This window comes from Saccoglossus kowalevskii, chromosome 7, assembly GCF_978046115.1.
Source record: "Saccoglossus kowalevskii chromosome 7, keSacKowa6.1, whole genome shotgun sequence".
In the NCBI taxonomy this organism is placed as follows: domain Eukaryota; kingdom Metazoa; phylum Hemichordata; class Enteropneusta; family Harrimaniidae; genus Saccoglossus; species Saccoglossus kowalevskii.
The window spans coordinates 25,201,940-25,221,522 of NC_140647.1; the positions used below are offsets into that span (position 1 = coordinate 25,201,940).

General features: G+C 37.6%; 1 protein-coding gene across 1 annotated transcript; it reads left to right on the forward strand.

The window, feature by feature from the left end:
• Window positions 1-150: 150 nt before the first annotated feature.
• LOC102802813 (flap endonuclease GEN homolog 1-like) lies at window positions 151-17,311 on the forward strand. The gene is made up of 11 exons (XM_078007363.2): window positions 151-416; window positions 1,706-1,922; window positions 3,793-3,882; window positions 4,100-4,186; window positions 4,930-5,114; window positions 11,670-11,713; window positions 12,788-12,986; window positions 13,741-13,861; window positions 14,403-14,601; window positions 14,929-15,060; window positions 16,080-17,311. The coding sequence occupies exons 1-11, from the start codon at window positions 256-258 to the stop codon at window positions 17,309-17,311; spliced, it is 2,667 nt and encodes an 888-aa protein (XP_077863489.2). The 5' UTR covers window positions 151-255.
• Window positions 17,312-19,583: the final 2,272 nt, after the last annotated feature.

Below are 19,583 nucleotides of genomic sequence, written 5' to 3' on the forward strand. Positions count from 1 at the left end.
ATTAGGAATTCACTCACAATATATTTAATGACTATTTGTTGCAGAATTTATGGTATATAAATTTACTGATGATAATCACACATGATGCAAGAAAAAATAGATCTAAAAAATATTTGGAGTAAATAAATTACCAACAGTTACGATAGAGGGCTTCCCCCATCATGGCGGTGAGTTTGAAATGTCTATGAATACACTGACCGTTTTCCGGGCTCCTCTATTGTCGACAAAATAACTGTTCCTCAAGAGCTAGATACGATGGGAGTTACTGATCTGTGGCCCATTTTAGCACCGGTAAAGAGTCATAAGTCGCTGGACGAACTAAGGGGTCAGACGATCGCTGTCGATCTAAGTGTATGGATATGCGAAAACCAAGGTGTCAAACAGATGATGGGAGTAGTTACGAAACCACATCTAAGGTAAGCTGAAAATACAACATACAGGTGTCTACTAAATAATTATATTTTTATTGAAGGTAAACGTCAACAAATTGTGGTTGTTGGCACAGCGTAAATAATATTCGTACGAATAATTTAAAACTTCCTTCACAACAATGTTCCAATATCAAGACAAACAATATGTACTAGGGCATCAGGGGAAGTAAGATTGTCATAAAATTACGTCATTTGATGGCGCCAATAAGTCCTTCGCTATATTGCAGTGTTCATTTTGAGTTTACTAACTCCCCTATGAATATTTGCACCCGCTGTAAAATGTTCTGAGCAATGAAAATTTTAATTGAATCACTTTTTGTCTTTCTCTGTATAGTCAATGTTGCAATATCCCTGATAATCAAAACAAACTTGACGCCTATCTGTCAGGGACCTGTGTATTTTATTGCAGGGATAATACAAGATTTGCACATATTTCTTTGAATGACTTCCCCTTTTCAAATACTTACTAAGTACATGTATCTGTTTACCTTTACACCCCCAAACTGAAGTGTAGGTCACTCATTAATATTCAAGAGTTTATTAGCATAATTCAAGTATTTACTAGTATTTCATAATATCAAATTCAAAGTAAAAAAACACGAGTACAACAGTATTTCAAAATATTTATTTTTATGTTGATTCCATTTCATCAAGGCTGTTGTTCAAAAATAAAAGAATATTCACAACTAGGATAATTTAAAAAAAAATCTTGTTTATTTTTATGTTATGGGATTCTAAATTATAACAATGTCTCAAAAAGTTATTTTCACGCTTTTCGATACCAATAAAAGCCAGTTTACAAATAATTTACAATTATTTTGCATTTTAAATGTCATACAAAATTTGTTTCTTGATTAGAACAATGTGTTTCAAAATTGGTAGGGTAGTTAAGGGAATGTAAGATAATGATAAGCCTGCTTATTTTGAGTCGCGAACAGATGATATATCCATAACTTTTGTTTCTTAGGCAAGATAAACAAACAAATTGTGTGAATTGGGCAGTGAGCTAAAAAATATACTGGATTATTAATTACAAAAATAATTATTAACTGGCTTGTCAATTCCAACCACCAAGTAGATATAGTCAGTGTCACTGCATTTCGTCTCATTTTCAACAATCGAAAATCACTAATGATTGCATTTGGAGTTTTGAAAATTTTTAATGGATGTACATGTTTTAATGCATACATTGACTGTAATGTGTTTTCTGATGAATCGCGTTTTCAGTTTTGTCTCTGAATTTATAATTTAATGTTTATTTCTACGGTACCCAGAAATTTATTCTTCCGAGCATCACATCTTACAAGGCTAGGAATAGATTTAATATTTGTAATTGAGGGGGAACCTCCCGATTTGAAGTGGGAAGAAATGATGAAACGAACTGAAGCAAGGTATGGAAGCAGAGGCGGTGGTTATAGAAGAGGGAGAGGAGGAGGAGGAGGAGGTTTCAAGAAACCAAGCAGATCTCACTTTAAAGGTCTACTCAATGAAGTAAGTTGCACTGCTGGAATTTTAATTTTCTGAGAAAGCTATTTCTAGACAATATTATGAGGTTATCACCCCATATCACTTGTTCGTAAAGCTGGTTGATATGAATGACACTGTATTATCCATAAATATAAGGTCAGGGATCTCCCCGTGCTGGTCGGCAGTGGTCGGGCTGGCGAGATCGCTGGAAGGTGTGTGCATAGATATAGCCCATGGCACCACAAACATCAACTAGCTCTATAAATAAGTCATGTCAGGTGACATAATCACATGACCAAGTGTCCAAACGACAGAGGAATAATGATTTCATGTTACCTCACACATGTATGAATCATATGAACATTTGCCGTTACCATCACCAATCTTTTTGGAAATCAGCAGTTACTAGTATTCATATTTACAGGTTTGTCGTATTTAGGACAGTGCTGGTATATTTTGCTTGTCATGCATGTATTCGTAGATGAATCCGTGAGAGAGTGGCAACTCGCATTGCCTATACGTTGTACTGTCGTTCACAACCAAAAATAATATAATGGGAGTGCCCACTGCTGTTAGTATTAAATATGCAAGAGTGATCATGGCTTTGTTATTATACATATATCGGTAGATACCTCATGTCAACCAATCTCAGATTTGAGCTATCTTAGCCGAGAGACTGCTTGTTACAATAAATCTTGGTACATAAATACTCAAAATGCGACAACCAAATTAGTTTGGAACCATAATAACTACATATGTACAACATTTTGCATAATACATGTAATTGCCACCAATTATTTAACAGTCAATCGTCACATTCTAGTGAAACTTTGTATATAGGTGCCCATGGTCAATGCATGGACATCATTAGTTTGGGGTTGAAATCCATGCATATAAATTACTTACTTTGCATAAAAAACAATTATTGCGTCTCAAAGGGGAAGCGATACTATAAGTACGGGCAAGATGTCCACCGTATTACTAATTAGTATGCTCACATAGTGGCGGGAGCTCCGTGAAATTTGCCATTTGTGATGTTTAGAGATGAAGCTGTGATTTCAAATGCATTTTTACGGGGGCATGAATAAGTACTTTAGCGATTACACTCATCTGGTTGGGCTTTTGATGTATAAATGTTGTTGTTTTCAGTCGAAACGTTCCGTGACATGTAAAAATCATGAGTTTAAAATGGCGGCTAATGTATGCAAAATGCCTGTCAATCACAGTCTGAGTAAGCAAGCATAATAAGCATTCATTTACTTAGTGGCCAGAGGTGGAGTTAATTACCCATGAACAAGTGGTGCAATCCATGGGATTGAGCGGTTCCCTTTTAAGGACTTGATATACCGTAATAGTGATTTGAGACAATGCTAAAGACCTGATTAGTTGATATTTATTATTAGATATTTTATCTCAAAAAATCAGATTTTGTGGTAGAGGTGTTCTTGAATAAATCAGACTGCAAACCACATATGTAAAATCAAATTAATTTTTTGTTAGTATTATAAACTTCAATAATGTGGATCACATTGTTCTCATGGTTCTCTGTCACAGAAATAGCTCTGAGGAGCTACATGTAGTCTAGAAAATTTGCTACCTACATTTGTATCTCTTTATGTATGAATAACATAATTTTATATTGTAAAATTTCATTTATATTATCTGGTGTAAATAAATAAATACAAATGTTGTGCATGTCAAATAGCAGACAAATATTAGTTGCCGGGTCTTGTCTTCGTCTTGTTTTAAAGGCTATTCTTAAATTTTGAATTATTTGTATATTCTCTCAGCACACAGCTTTCTTGATTGTGAATGCCAACAATTTTACAATATGCACAAATACTACTGTATAATGTTGGAATTAATTTTACTGGTGTACGTATTTATTTGTCAGTGTTGTACCATGTTGGACTATCTTGGTATTCCATATCTTCAAAGTGCTGGTGAAGCTGAAGCCATGTGTGCGTTATTAAATGCTGAAGGGGTATGTATACAAGTACTAGTACATCAGTTTTCTCACGTTTTTGTTGATGATAGCAGTGTGGAGATTGTCAGTAAAAATCAATAATCTGATTACAGTAAAAATCCCTTATTGCCATTGTTAATATACATGTAACGGTAGTTTAAATGTTATCGAAATTCAAACCTGCATTAACTTATCCTGTTTCGTTTACCTACTGACATCTACAATTTTATTTTAGGTGGCAGATGCCTGTATTACACAAGATGGTGATGCTTTTCTTTATGGTGCACGTACTGTCTACCGAAATTTCACAATCAACACCAAGGTACATATAACATTTGTCAATACAATCACTGCTATTTGTGTAGCCGAAAACATTTTCTTTTGTAAATGAAGTTTTGTTAGGGTTGCATGTAGTTATTGTATCACATCTCCAATACAAGTGAATATAAACCCAAAATTGCCTTTGCCTGTTGGTCATTGTGACTTTCTAAGACCCTAGAATGTTTATGACATCCTATAGTGAGCTATGTTTGCAGAAATCTGAATAGGCAATGAGATACTACAAGCATTGTACCCAGGCACATAGTGATATATAGTAGATAATATTTGGTAATTGTAGTCCTAAGTAAATATTAAAAATAGCTAGACTTTTCGAGCAATTGCTCTTTATCGATAGCATAGAAGTAAATGATCAAACGTATAGGTAGAACATAAGAACATAAGAACACGCACATGAACTATAAAATAGAATCACTAAATGATTTCACAATAGAACATGTTACGCGCATTAGGTAGTAAGCTCAATAAATGAGTTAAACTGTTTGTTAATTCAGTGGCATGTCACTTAGTTGTCTATGACATCATATAGTGGGTTATGTTTGCATAAATCTGAATGGGTAATGAGATATTACTAGCATTGTACACATTGATGGAATACTGGTATAGTTTGCATAAATCTGAATGGGTAATGAGATATTACTAGCATTGTACACATTGATGATTGATGGAATACTGGTATATACAGCGGAACACTGCATAAGTTTAAATTTTCTGTATTTTTGTAAGGATCCAAGTGTTGATTGCTACTCCATGGATGATATCGAGAAGAGTCTTAACTTGAATCAAAATAAACTTGTGGCCCTAGCATTGTTACTAGGCTGTGATTACGTACCCAAAGGAGTTCCCGGAGTTGGTAAAGAAAACGCTATGAAATTGATGCAGTATATGGGAGGTGTTGATGTTCTACAAAGGTGAGATGTACTCTGATGAAGCCGTACTGTGACATAGAATGATGAAAGCTTTGGTTTTGCATTCATAGCATTAAGCCGAGCTATACAAACCTTGTGAACACTCAATTCACTACGTTCAATTACCCACCATAGACTCCGGTCAGTCAAAATGACTATTTTGAACTGTAGGCATTAATCAGCGATTCTGCCGGTGACGGAGAGATAGAATGGGAAGCCCCATGACCTCAAGATTCTTTTACCCCTTACGTCACGAACCCACGTGACCGAGGCCACATGGCAACGCCATAGGTAGCCGTCCATCACTCTTCAATTCTCTCTGCCTCGTCGGGGAATGATTCTGAGCGGCTGTGCCTGGCTCTGTTGCTTTTTCCTGTCGGGGTTTCTAGCGTGGGTCGTCGCCGCAGCCGCGGCATCCGACATTCTAGCTGGTAGGATAAGTTTTTCTTGTCTTTTTACCCTCGTGTCGTTTTCCCCTCGTGTCGTTTTCCCCTTTGTGTGTTATGCTTTTCCACAACAAAGAAATCAAACCCGGCGCCACCACGTATACGGTAACCACATGTTGATTTCATGGCGGCACCTTTTACAACTGTAATTCGTTTCTCTCATGCATGTCATCCTTTATTTTTAATGTATTTAGAAATGGACAGTTGCACTGGCAACGCCAGAGGCTCACCGCCTTTGTCTGTACTCAGCAATTGCAGGAATGGAACCCGCATTCAAAGTGTTATCATTGTTTCATGTGCGTTCAGGGTTCGGGTATCTGCCCAGAGAATATGTGTAATCGCTGGGGTTTGGAAGCCTGGGAATCGTTCCAGCAGCATGTCAAAATAGCCGAGACTGACCGCAATGCTCGTTCGCGAAAAGGTCGCGCGGCAAGTGCTACCGGCATGGGTATGAGTGAGTTGTGCGTTGGCATGAATGACAAGTCCTCGCGCTCGGCTACCGGTTCTCATACCGGGATACCAAGCAAAGGGCCCGATAGTGGGGGTGTCGATTTTTTTCCGTCTCCCCCCGCTGATCGGAGGGCATCTATACAGTCTGTTTTTTCAGACAGTGGGTTTTCCAACTTTACCACAGCGAGGCTGTGCCCCTGGAGGTCTTTCCTCCTATGGGGCCCGCGCTGGGTCTCGTTGTGGACCCATCCTCGCACGGCGCCGGTTTTGCCGCTGAAATGAGGACATTGGTCGAAGGTCTGTCAGGGCAAATTGCAATCGTTGGCTACAGGTCAGCCTTGTCCCCTGCCATAGAAAACTCTTTGGAGTCAAGTTTAGCCGATTGTCCCATTATTAGGAGACTGTTTACTGCTTTCCATAATCAGAGGCCCAGGGTCCGTTCAAAGGAACCGCCCAATTGGGACCTGTCGGTTGTTTTATCAGCCCTAAGCAGACCTCCCTTTGAGCCTCTCCTTTCAGCACCACTCAAGTTTTTGACGTGGAAAACAGTCTTCCTACTGGCCCTCGCCTCAGGTAGGCGCCGGTCAGAGCTAGGCGCACTGTCCTTCGCGGACGGTTGTGCCACCTTCATGGACGATCAAGTTGTACTAAAGACACGAATCTGGTTTCTCGCCAAGAACCAAATCCCAGGACACGATCCTCAACCGATCGTCATCTCCCGGCTGTCAAATATTGTCGGTCCGGAGGATCAGGAGGAATTGCTTCTCTGCCCGGTCCGAGCGCTGAGTTGCTACGAGAACCGTACCAGGTTTTCCAGACGGGGAACCAAACACATGTTTTTGTGTTACGGCCCTGGCAAACAGGATAAGCCGGCTTCCCCGACTTCAATCTCCAGGTGGATTACTGCAACTGTACTGGAGGTCTATAATACACTATCCTCCTCAACACAGACCTTGCAGAGGCACCAAGTACGAGCGCATGAGGTCCGTGCGATTGCTAACTCACTAGCGCTAGCGTCAGGCGCCCCCCTCGAACACATTCTGAGGGCAGGCTTCTGGAGAACGCAGAACGTCTTCATCAACTACAACCTAAGAGACACCCAATCTATTGAGCAGGGTCTCTTCAGGTTAGGCCCCGTCGTAATGGGTCAGGCTTTGTTTACTGACCCGCCCGTACGACGCAGGGGCCCCTGCGCATAGGCGATAAGTCAGTCTCGGCATTCTTGCGGGCAGATTGTCTGTACCACTAGCACTCCCTGGAAGCTCCCAGGTTTCGCTTCTTTCGACCTACGCCCTCATGCAAACTGTTTCGGTCCTACTTCTAGCTTATCACTTCCGAATTCGGCTTGGGTCTACCTTTCTTGGGCGCACCGAACCCTGTCACCACAGCAGCATTGGTTTCTTGCTTCGGGGACAGCACAGGCAAGGTACATGTAAGACACCACCCTTCTTGGGTCTTCACTTAGGTTTTTTGAGTTTGTTTTCATCCCGGACTGGGAAAAGACTTTCATCATTCTCTTTTTTCTGTTTGCTCGGAAAAACCCGCCACCTATTGGTGTCTGACTTTGCCTACAGTTCAAAATAGTCATTTTGACTGACCGGAGTCTATGGTGGGTAATTGAACGTAGTGAATTTAGGCGAGGGTTCTCCGAACCTGCCTATTCACATAGTTCATACCCACCATAGACTCCGGGTCCCCCCAACCTCCCCACTCTTTCCGTCGCGTTGGTCTAAGTCCTCGAGGCGGAGAGAAAGGAACCAGAGTGATGGACGGCTGCCTATGGCGTTGCCATGTGGCCTCGGTCACGTGGGTTCGTGACGTAAGGGGTAAACGAATCTTGAGGTCATGGGGCTTCCCATTCTATCTCTCCGTCACCGGCAGAATCGCTGATTAATGCCTACAGTTCAAAATAGTCATTTTGACTGACCGGAGTCTATGGTGGGTATGAACTATGTGAATAGGCAGGTTCGGAGAACCCTCGCCTAATTTTATTACAACTTCACTTGTTCACTAGAGGGTGCTAAAGCCCCAGAAAAGTAGCTTTTGCTTCTCGTCATTCCATGCAGTTTGAAACCTGCCCTAATGCTTTTTTGTTTGCAATTTTGCATTCTGATAAAGTGCACCACCTATGGTGGAATAGGGAAATGTTTGTCTTTTGTTTCATAGGGTGTCAACAACACATAAACCCTTATGCGAAAGCATTATTAATAAATGTTGAACATGTATCTTGTTGTTTTGGTATTAGAAATTAAAACTGCGTAACATCATTTTTTTCTTTTACGATTTTTTCCAGGAGGATAAGCCAACCTGTTTTATTTGGCTTTACCGGTATTATTGGAAAATTGTTTAAATTCTGCTGGCCTAAAATCTTCACCCTGGTAGCTTTGTCATTTGTTCAGAAAAAATGTGAAAATGAAAACTATTGAGTAGAATCCTGAGTTTTAATGTGTTCCTTTCTCCAATATATGCATTGACTGTTTTTGTTGAAAGACAATATTAAACAGCGTCCTTGTATATGATATATTTGCATACCAATTTTATTCATGTCATGTTTCAATATTCCCAATATTCATACTTCACAGGTAGGTCGTGCCGTCACTAATTGGAAAACAATCCTGGCCCACCATTGCCATTGCAACATCCAAAAACTGATTTTTGAATACTTTCGCCCCAAATGTATTACCTCCTACCAGTTTTATCGGTGTCGCTGGGTGTATATGATAAAGGGAAGTTGTGCAACCAAATTTGCCGAGTTCGCAGTTTTTCGCCAATAAAAAAATAACTAAGGCAACAACTCACGGTTTTTCAGCATTTTTGTAATAAAGACATTATTCTCCATCAATAATCCGCCCAAAACAGGAATATTTCTACTAATTCTTGTGTTTTTTCGACGTTTTTCGAAAAACCTGCGATTAGGCTGTGAAAGTAGAACATTCCGGAGGGGGCGAAATGGAAGAGCCATATTTAACGCCTAAAAATAGAACGCGTATTTTGACCTCTATGCGGTCGTCGCCAAAGAGCCCCGCGTCCATCGCCTGGCAATGCTCTTCCGTTTCACCAGTTGCGTTTTTTTGACTAAAATTTGGGCAGTACTGTCAGTCACGAAAATTGATGAATAAATTAATACACATAAAATATGAATCACGGGCTAATTCAATGGTCACCGAACACTCCACTGTGGCAAGATAGTAGCGTACTGTATATTTGACCCAGATTTGACAAGCGTGGTACAGTTTTTTGCGCGTGTCCATAATAACGCGCACAAAGGATTGTGGGGCAGAGTCCTTTATTTGCTGGCATTCTTGACTTTTGACTGCAGTTCTTTTTTAGCTCCGCTGTCGACTTTGTCGAGCGGAGCTTATCATATGAGTGATTGTCCGTCGTCGTCCGTCGTCGTCGTCCGTCGTCGTCCGTGTCAATGTTTTACTTTTTCGACTTCTTCTTGAAAACTACAAGCCTGAATGCTTTGATACTTGGTGTATATGTACCTTGGGTAGACCTCTCTCAGATTTGTTCATTTCATGATGATATCTTCAATTCTCTAATTTTGGTGAATATTTTTGTCATTTTTAGTAAAAAGTGATATTTTCGACTTCTTGTTGAAAACCGCAAGTGCAATTGCTTTGATATTACATATATAGGTACTACATGTGGACCTCTCTCAGATTTGTTCATTTTGTAATGATATCTTTAATTCTCTAATTTTGGTGAATATTTTTGTCATTTTTGGTAAAAAGTGATATTTTCGACTTCTTGTTGAAAACCGCAAGTCCAATTGCTTTGATATTTACATATATAGGTACTACATGTCGACCTCTCTCAGATTTGTTCATTTTGTAATGATATCTTCAATTCTCTAATTTTGGTGAATATTTTTGTAATTTTTAGTAAAAAGTGATATTTTCGACCTCTTGTTGAAAACCGCAAGTCCAATTGCTTTGATATTACATACCGGTATATAGGTACTACATGTGGACCTCTCTCAGATTTGTTCATTTTGTAATGATATCTTTAATTCTCTAATTTTGGTGAATATTTTTGTAATTTTTGGTAAAAAGTGATATTTTCGACTTCTTGTTGAAAACCGCAAGTCCAATTGCTTTGATATTACATATATAGGTACTACATGTGGACCTCTCTCAGATTTGTTCATTTTGTAATGATATCTTTAATTCTCTAATTTCGGTGAATATTTTTGTAATTTTTGGTAAAAAGTGATATTTTCGACTTCTTGTTGAAAACCGCAAGTCCAATTGCTTTGATATTACATATATAGGTACTACATGTGGACCTCTCTCAGATTTGTTCATTTCATGATGATATCTTTAATTCTCTAATTTTGATGAATATTTTTGTAATTTTTGGTAAAAAGTGATATTTTCGACTTCTTGTTGAAAACCGCAAGTCCAATTGCTTTGATATATTATACATATAGGTACTACATGTGGACCTCTCTCAGATTTGTTCATTTTCTAATGATATCTTCTGTTCTTTAATTGCCATGTGCATTGCTAACAGCGGAGCTATCTCAGCCGACAGGCTGCTTGTTATATTTTAGAGTAAATGCTTTTGATATGCTCTTAGGTTTCTTAATATCCGTCTGAAATTCTGGACTGTGGTCATATTTTTCGATTAGGAGTCGTATATTTAAATAACTCACCGTGACTAATGTTTTGCATTATGAAGTATATTATTATGAAGGTCAACACACTGTACTTTAGGTAAATATTTACCATCTCGTTATTTCATTATTTCGCTTTCCAGCATTTACAGGAAACGCTTCATTCTAGAAAATGCTATCGCAAAACGGTTGGAAATAATAAATGTAACAGCAGAATACGTCCTAGCACAGTCACTCGACTAGGAGAGTGATTGTGGTCCTTGTAATAAACTAAGTGACTTCCAAAAACTGAATGGTGTTTGCGAACTTCGTATTAGTTATAAACCGACGTTAGCTTCGCGTTTATGTCACACCATGGAAACAGCCAAAAACATGGTGCTTGTTTTTGAGCGGAGCGGATCGCCAACCAGCCTACCGGCTTGTTTATATTATTAATCACTGTCATTTTAATCAAGTAAAATTTTCTTTGAATGAGTCATGAGAAATTAACTGTAGAATATAAATTTATATAGTCCTTCTAATTAAGCTAGATTAGAAGGCAATAAACCACAGAGATTTGGGAGTACTGTAAACGGGTAAATTATTCACTGGGTTTTAATTTTGCTTATTTTGATGACTGGCAAATGCACTAAATTAAAACCCAGTGAATATGTAAAATTTAGCATAGAACACATTATCTAAATGATAAAATTGTGAATTTAAAACCCACTGAATGTGGCTGAAATGGTAAATCAGTAAAATTCACTACGTTCAATTACCCACCATAGACTCCGTCAGTCAAAATGACTATTTTGAACTGTAGGCCTAAAATTAAACCTAGTGGAAATTTGTTATTTTACAGTATTGTTTGTCTTCAGGATCAGTTACATGTATGGTTCAGTACTCTCAAAATAAAAACAGTATCTTTTTAAATATTATAAGTTTTTACCTTCTTCTGGGAGTGGTGTTTCTCATATTTGTAGGAGTACAACCTTGTTTGGAGGTGCTTCTATCAGAAATGCTTGATCACAGGATAAAATTTAAACTGATTTTATTTCACAGATTTGAGGATTGGGCCAAAGCTAAAGGCAAGGATTTAGATACAGGTATGTATGTGTAATTGTGATTCAAGTGAGTATAGCCCCTCTTGTGGTGAAAATTATAAATGTTGTATTATGACTATTTTCTGGAGTCCCACGTACTACCACAGTATCTACTTTGACATAGACAGTGTAGGACTTGATTTATTATTCCATACCTTGCATTTTAATGTTTCCCTAACATAAAGATTAGTTTACTGATTGCAGCCGTTTATACAAGAGTTGTAGGGTACTCATTGAAATTAGACCATATCACTGTTGACAGGAGTAAATCTTGATGTATCTTGATACACATTCACTCAATCTCCGACCTTCAATCACTACTCATTTTACATTTCTGGACTTCTGGTAACTATTTGTTCATCGATGCTGAATTACCGGTACCGTACTAGCCATTATTTGAATATGCACACACCTGCTGACTCCGTTTTGTACAATTCATAGTGGCTATTCGTGGCTATGCATGGAAGTATTCAGCAGGTGATGGGCTAATTATGAATTGGGAACGGATCGTGATTTCTCAAAATGCTATCTTCTATGTGGACTCTCATGTGTGAATAGATGAAACATTAGTTTGAACTTGCACTTTGAGATGACACGCTTAGGTTAATTTGTACTTTAGGACTACTGTATTTACCAATAATTGCTTTTATTGGGTCATTCAAATACAACTTATTTTGACATTAGACACATCCGTGATTTACATTAGCTCATACAAACAATATGCAAATACAAATGTAAAGTTTGTAGAGATTTGTAGAATTGTAGGGAATCTGAATTACCGTACTATGATCCACAGTAATTGTAATTTGTGTATATTCATACTATCAAATAAATAACATAATACCACACCCCCCAAAATACCAGTAAACTTAAATGCATCATCACTGGATGCAAGTTTTGAAGAAATGTTATCTATTTACATACCTCAACATGTACTTTTCATCCTTTCAGTTGAACATCAGAAGAGGTTTTATATTATTTAATTTTTTGTTTTGACATATGTCACATGTGTCATACGTCCTATCTCCAAGTTTGTTTGTTTTTTCAACTATTTTATTGTATCATCATGTCACACAGGTCCAAAATTGTCTAAGTTACCCCACTGTGGTACTTGTCACCATCCCGGATCCACAAAGGAACATGTCAAACATGGCTGTAAACTATGTGACAGTACATCATATTGTGAACCTCAACCGTATGATTTACAGTGTCCTTGCGAGTGGCATCAACAACAAACAGAACTCATGGCTACAACTATTGAGAGGGACATAAAAAGGTTAGGGTCAAAGTTCAGTCATTCATCTTGTTGGTTCGATATGGCGATTCACCACTGCTCACATGGGCCATGTATAACCATGTATCATCTTCACCAGACAAGGTTCATTTATTTGACATTTGCGTCACCTTTATACCTTGGCAGTATTTCAACTATAAACCTGTATTCGATGTTGATGAAATCAAACACAATAGGCGTGATGTGGTGCATTTCTATGGTAAATGGAACACAAAGTTGAGTATTGTGATGCGTTTCCATGGAAACTCAAATGCGAAGCTGCATTTTTTGTCAGTTTGATATAAGACGTAAATTTCAGTTGGTTCAAATTTGAATGCTGATTGATGGATCCAGCTCCTTGATGATTAAATTTTTCTGCGATCAAATACAGCTTTTCCTAACAATATTACGTACAAGATGTAAAGATGGCCATGGAAAGCCAATCTTAGTGAAACCATGCATATTTGACCATGACCAATTACAAGCATGATACATGCAATTAAAACTGACCAAATTTGTAACAACTTGACTGAATTGCCAGAATACATCACAATGTAGGCAGAACGTATTCTCTAATGTCCATTTCACCAACTTTTGTTACGGATATATTCAAAACAAGCTTGTATCTATAATGTTGGTGATCATATTCTTTAAGTATGATTGGAGACACACAGAGAGCATTTGTACCTGTGTTTTTGCTGGAACCATCGTGGGATCCAATTTACTCATTTTTTATATTACCATTTTCATTTTACAGAAAAGCACTGACAGTTAGTGACTTTCCAAACAGGAAAGTGATCAAAGAGTTCTTGGTTTCCAAGGATATATGTCCAACTCATACGATGAAATGGAAACGTCCCATATTGTATGCATTACAGGTAAAGAATATTTGTAGCAAATTAAAACCTGATTAAACAAAATATTTCCAGTGAGCAATCTTTTCAAATGACTATTTTCTCATACGAATTCATTGTTTATTTAAAGTTAGTCTTGCTGTTTAAAGTAACAAAAATCATTTGTTGCCGACAAATCGAAAAGTATTTCAACATCAACTGGCAAATAGTTAGTCCAGAAATATGCAAATGAGTAGAATGATTGAAAGTCACTACATGCATAACGTAACAAGGGTCTGACATTAAGTGACTGTAATAAGCATGACCTTTGCTTGTCCTGTTTTTACATTCAATTTTACGCGTAACGTGGGATCTTGCAGTGAACGAAAAATGATCTATTGACAAAAAAATTTTTTATAAGAAATTGATATAATTGTACATATATGGTTAAGGCAACAGTATGGAGCCAAAAGATTTTGTTGACATGGTTACGTTGGAGTCAAATAAACCGCTTTTCCAGCTTACTTGCACCTCTATTGTAAATGTGATTCCAAGAGCAAATGCTGTTACAAATGTATTATTTTAGAAATTCAACTACATGAAAATGGAGTGGCCTGAGGAGTACACACTGGAGAAGGTTGTCCCTTTGATTACACTATGGGACTTGAGAGATATCATAAAAGGCGGGAGTCCAGTAACCGGGAAACATTTAGAACCAATTATTATTGTGAAAACCAGAGTACAAAAAGGTGTGCCATGTTTGGAGGTTCAATGGAAAAAACCAGGTGAGCGTTACATGCTCTTTATGTTTATGTTCTACTACTAATTGTATTTACGTTGATTTATTGTTAACAGATAATGACTGGATGGAAAACACAATGTGAGAATTTCCCATGGACAAAAATCTTTAATCTCGTTTTAAGTTAGTAGGTAGCCCCTTTAGAAGTGCTTACAGAAATATTTAACTTGGTGTCTCTATAGCAATATACTAGTATCGTCCATCAAGTTTACTCATTTGCTTCTTCAGAACGTCCTTCAAAGCTTGTACTATATATTCTTCCATTATTGATGAAATTATACAAATATATACATTCTCTGTGTTCATGTTTCAGATAATGAGCCAGACAGCGATGAATCCAAGAATGTCTACACCACGATAGAGATAGAGGAGCTCTTTGTAAGAGCATTTCCTCAGATGGTTGCCGATTTTTTTGAAAAAAAGAAAAGCAAACCAAAGAAAAAATGTAAGCTTATTTATTTACCTTAAAATTGTTACTGGACCACTTAGATTTGTTAAAATTGTTAGGGAACTACTCAAATCCGTTAAAATTGTTAGGGAACTACTCAAATCCGTTAAAATTGTTAGGGAACTACTCAAATCCGTTAAAATTGTTAGGGAACTACTCAAATCCGTTAAAATTGTTAGGGAACTACTCAAATCCGTTAAAATTGTTAGGGAACTACTCAAATCCGTTAAAATTGTTAGGGAACTACTCAAATCTGTTAAAATTGTTAGGGAACTACTCAAATCCGTTAAAATTGTTAGGGAACTACTCAAATCTGTTAAAATTGTTAGTTGACTAGTCAGATTTGTTACAATGGGTGCAGCTAACAAGTAAAAATTTAAAAACACTACTGGGTACAGATTTTGGATATTTTGTTGAGTGACAGTTTCCAATATATTATTGAAAAAAAGTAAATAAAAGTCACCCCTACCCTGGGTGAGTGCGCCACAGACTCAATGGCAAGGCCAATTCCACTGGCCAAAATTCATTCACTAATGAATGCGACTTTGGGAGAATCTTGGTTAAGGTTCGTAGGTACTTGTGTTTGACCAAGCCAGGATAGCGCATTGAATTGCCATTTGATAGGAAGATGGCTGCACAGCCCTGTCATGTACCGGTAGTCCCAATAATGAATATGACTTCTGTGCCAAAAATGCACCATGTGTCAGCATTAGCACTTGCAATTTGCACATACGAAAAATGTCCGGAACTGTCGCCTGGCACAAAAAACATTGAAAAAAATAGATAAATAAAAAGTCTTTGTTTCCCTGGAAACAATGATTTGTGATTTCCTAGTGTTGTACTCTTTTTAATTTAATAATTCAAAACCTAGATTGAGTATCCAAAGTTTTTTTTTTCGTACTTTTTTTTTATCTTGAATGGCCAGTCACAAGGAAGTCTTTCATTTTTAAAATGTATTAGTATACTAGAATATTATATAACCATTATATTCATGTCTGTCACATTTGTTTTCACAGCTTCTAAGAAAAATGCTTTTACGGATCTTGACCTTAATGCAGCAATAGCCAGTATGGAAGCTCTAACCGTCAATGAAGATGTCTCTACGATGAGTTCAGCCATTGCCGTTAAGGACAGTACATCCAAGCCTTCAGAGACAGATAGAAAAATAACACCAAACAAGAATGTGGCCAATGAAAATGTCCTCCATTGTATTATGAGTCCGTGTTTTGAGAAGGATGATGGTTGTCATGGCAACGATGCACATTCCAATGGAAGTGATGATGACGACTTATGTGTCCTATCACTAAGTGACAGGTTAAAGGTCAGACCATCAGAAGTCGTTAAAGACAAAGCTGATGTTATGGTTGTGGATTTGGAAGCCGGGGACAGATGTAGCCTGGAAGACAGAGATCATGACCAATCAGGGAGCAATATGGTTGCCAGGGAACGAATTGCCAATGTCATCCATTTTCTTGAAGACAAAGACAGTTGCCATGATGATGAAAGAAGCCAAGGTGAAGGGGAAGTGTGTGAATTGCTTGCATTGATTAGGAAAGACATTTTCAAGGAGTCAGAACCAAACAAAACTGATTCTGACTATATGCTGGTCAAGCCTCTAAGGAAGTATCAAAGGTTTCAGTCAGACAGTAACTTAGTTGGAAAAATGAAGAAGAAAAAAGGGATCATGAGGACACAGTCTGCCAGTACTGTAAGTGAACTCTTAGACTTTGAAGTAAAAACAGAAGGTAACCATGGTGACTTGAATCCCCACAAAGCTAAAAGTAGACTTGATGTGTTAAATCCCCTTCAAGTTAAAGGTAGTCACTTCGCTTCAGATCTCAATGTCTGTGTAGACAACCCACCAAAAAATTGCGATAAACTGCCTTCAGAGCCTTCCGAGCCTTTTGAGTCTGGAGTATTTGAAGAATGTACATCAAGTGATGACAAAGAAAGGAACAACCATCCTGTTTCTATTCTTTGTGATAAAACCAAAACATGTGAAGAGGAATTCTGTGTGAAACCAGCCAATAAGGATATCAAGTGTAAGCTTAGTAAAGAGAATATTGCTGAAAACAGTCCGTTGTCATTGGCCGATCGACTGAAAATGAAAAACAATGGAGTGTTGCTGAATTGCATGAAAACAATGACAATTCAAGATAAAGCTCTTCCAGATCACAGCAATAAACTAAAACTGCTGATGGATCTTGATTTTTCAGATGCGGATGACAGCATTGTGGGGTTGGATTAGATCTTATATTTGATGATTTATTTACTCCCCCTCTTTTATCTACCCCTCTGTATTGCACTCAATTTGTCAGTGTATGCCCCAGTCTTTCACTGCTGCCTTCCTTATTATAGTATGCCTACCGGTAGTATGTAACATGATTGATTTTGTAGAGATCTTGAAAGAAAAGTAGAAGTCTCATCAGTGCATCTATGAAGTGGCTTTATACACTGTATGATAGTAAATAACAACACATTGACGCCGACTACACACATCTGACTCTAATGGACAGCATTTGGCTTGTATTTCCGTGTGTATGTTCGATGTTATATTAACATGTCTGTCGTTATTTGGTTATAGCTTATAAACAGAGACAGATAAAGAAAAACCAAGAAGTGATCATCCAGTCTACAGCATTACTGTGGCCTGTGCAATTACCTGTTTCATTTGCGTGACTGAAAAAGTTAATTAAACATTGTTTTCTACCATCAGAATAGTAAAAAAAGCCAAAATTAGCACTTAAGCAATTCCTTAGACAAAAATTTGTACATCATATATACTACCACTTACATCTAAGATTTAATACAAGTGATAAATTATTATAGTAGCATGCAATAACTTTTAGAGAATGTCTGAATCACAGTTGAATTTTAGTCATGGTATCTTAAAATTTACATATTTCAAGTCTTTAGCCACAAAACACATCTTCGTATGGTTTGATTTAATCAGTTCTAATCATGTAACAATCTTGACGCTGTGTTCGAAACTTTATAAGGATGATAGTAATATAATTTATTTTAAAAAAAAGTTAATTCAAAAACAGCAACATTCCTTGTTGATTGAAATTGAACCACATAGAATTGAAGTTTGCTAGGTACATGTTATTTAAAAGAATTTTTATGAATCAGGAGTCTCATTGTTTTTACATTTTATCTTATATAATCGACTGCCAAAAAAAGAAACGGAACTCCCTTTCATACACCAAACTTTATGTAGGCATGAATGGACATTTATATATATTTATAAAACATTTTTCTTCGTCCTCCCTATCATTTTTTTGCTGCAGAACCATTTTGTAACACCCATTACCCAGGAGTCTTTGCAGTTCTTTTTTCAGTCATAGACCAATTTACTGCCTTGAAAGATAGATCGCATAAAATTTTGTTGAAATTACAGAAATAAATATTTCGTTCACTGAAATAAATTTTAAAAAATACAAGTACCGGTACGAGAAATACTATTATCGTTTGGCACAAAACAGTAAATTGCGAACACGAGCCAGTTAACTGACCGCAGTGGAGTTCTATACGAGCAGTATTCATTCGATAAGGATTGTGATTGGTCAAGTTGTTTTCAATCGCCATATGAAATTTATAAATATTTTGTAATAAACAAATTCATGCCTTCATGAAACAAGGTGAGCCACATTTTTTATTAGTCCCCGTTCGGACGAAGTCCGAAAACGGGGACTTATAATTCGGTCTCTGTGCGTCTGTGTGTCCGTGCGTCCGTCCGGAGTCATATCTCAGAGTCCCTTGGACCGATTCCGTTCATTCTTTGCATGTACCTAGTACTTTATGTGGGACATATGCACATGCAGTGGTTTAGCGATTCGATTCAAAATGGCCGACTGGCAGCCATCTTGTTTTTTGAAAATGTTGTATTTTGGACATGCTTTGTCAGTTTTCATTCAAACTTGGTACATAGATTATACATGTTAGGATACATGTCCATGATGATTTATTTCACAATTGGATCAAAGATGGCCGACTGACAGCCATCTTGTTTTTTGAAAATGTCGTATTTTGGACATGCTTTGTCAGTTTTCATTCAAATTTAGTACATAGATCATACATGTTAGGATACATGTCCCCGACCGTCCGTGAGTTCCTGAGTCTGTCCGTCCGACCGTCCGTGTGTCTGTCTGTCCGTGCGTCAGTCTATCCAACGTCATATTTCAGAATCCTGTGGACCGATTCCGTTCATTCTTTGCATGTGCCTAGTACCTTATGTGGGACATATGCACATGCAGTGGTTTAGCGATTCGATTCAAAATGGCCGACTGGCAGCCATCTTGTTTTTTGAAAATGTTGTATTTTGGACATGCTTTGTCAGTTGTCATTCAAACTTGGTACATAGATTATACATGTTAGGATACATGTCCATGATGGATCAAAGATGGTCGACTGGCAGGCATCTTGTTTTTGTTTTTTTATGCAGTATCTTGGACGTGCTCTGTCAGTTTTCATTCAAATTTGGCACATACATGTACTTTATACATGTTAGGATGCATATC

Excerpts from the sequence above, each read along its gene's own strand:
- LOC102802813 (XM_078007363.2), top strand. The coding sequence starts at position 256 with ATGGGAGTTACTGATCTGTGGCCCATTTTAGCACCGGTAAAGAGTCAT. Across the intron at positions 11,714-12,787 it reads AGGCAAGGATTTAGATACAG|GTCCAAAATTGTCTAAGTTA; the intron begins GTATGTATGTGT and ends CATGTCACACAG. Across the intron at positions 13,862-14,402 it reads CCATATTGTATGCATTACAG|AAATTCAACTACATGAAAAT; the intron begins GTAAAGAATATT and ends GTATTATTTTAG.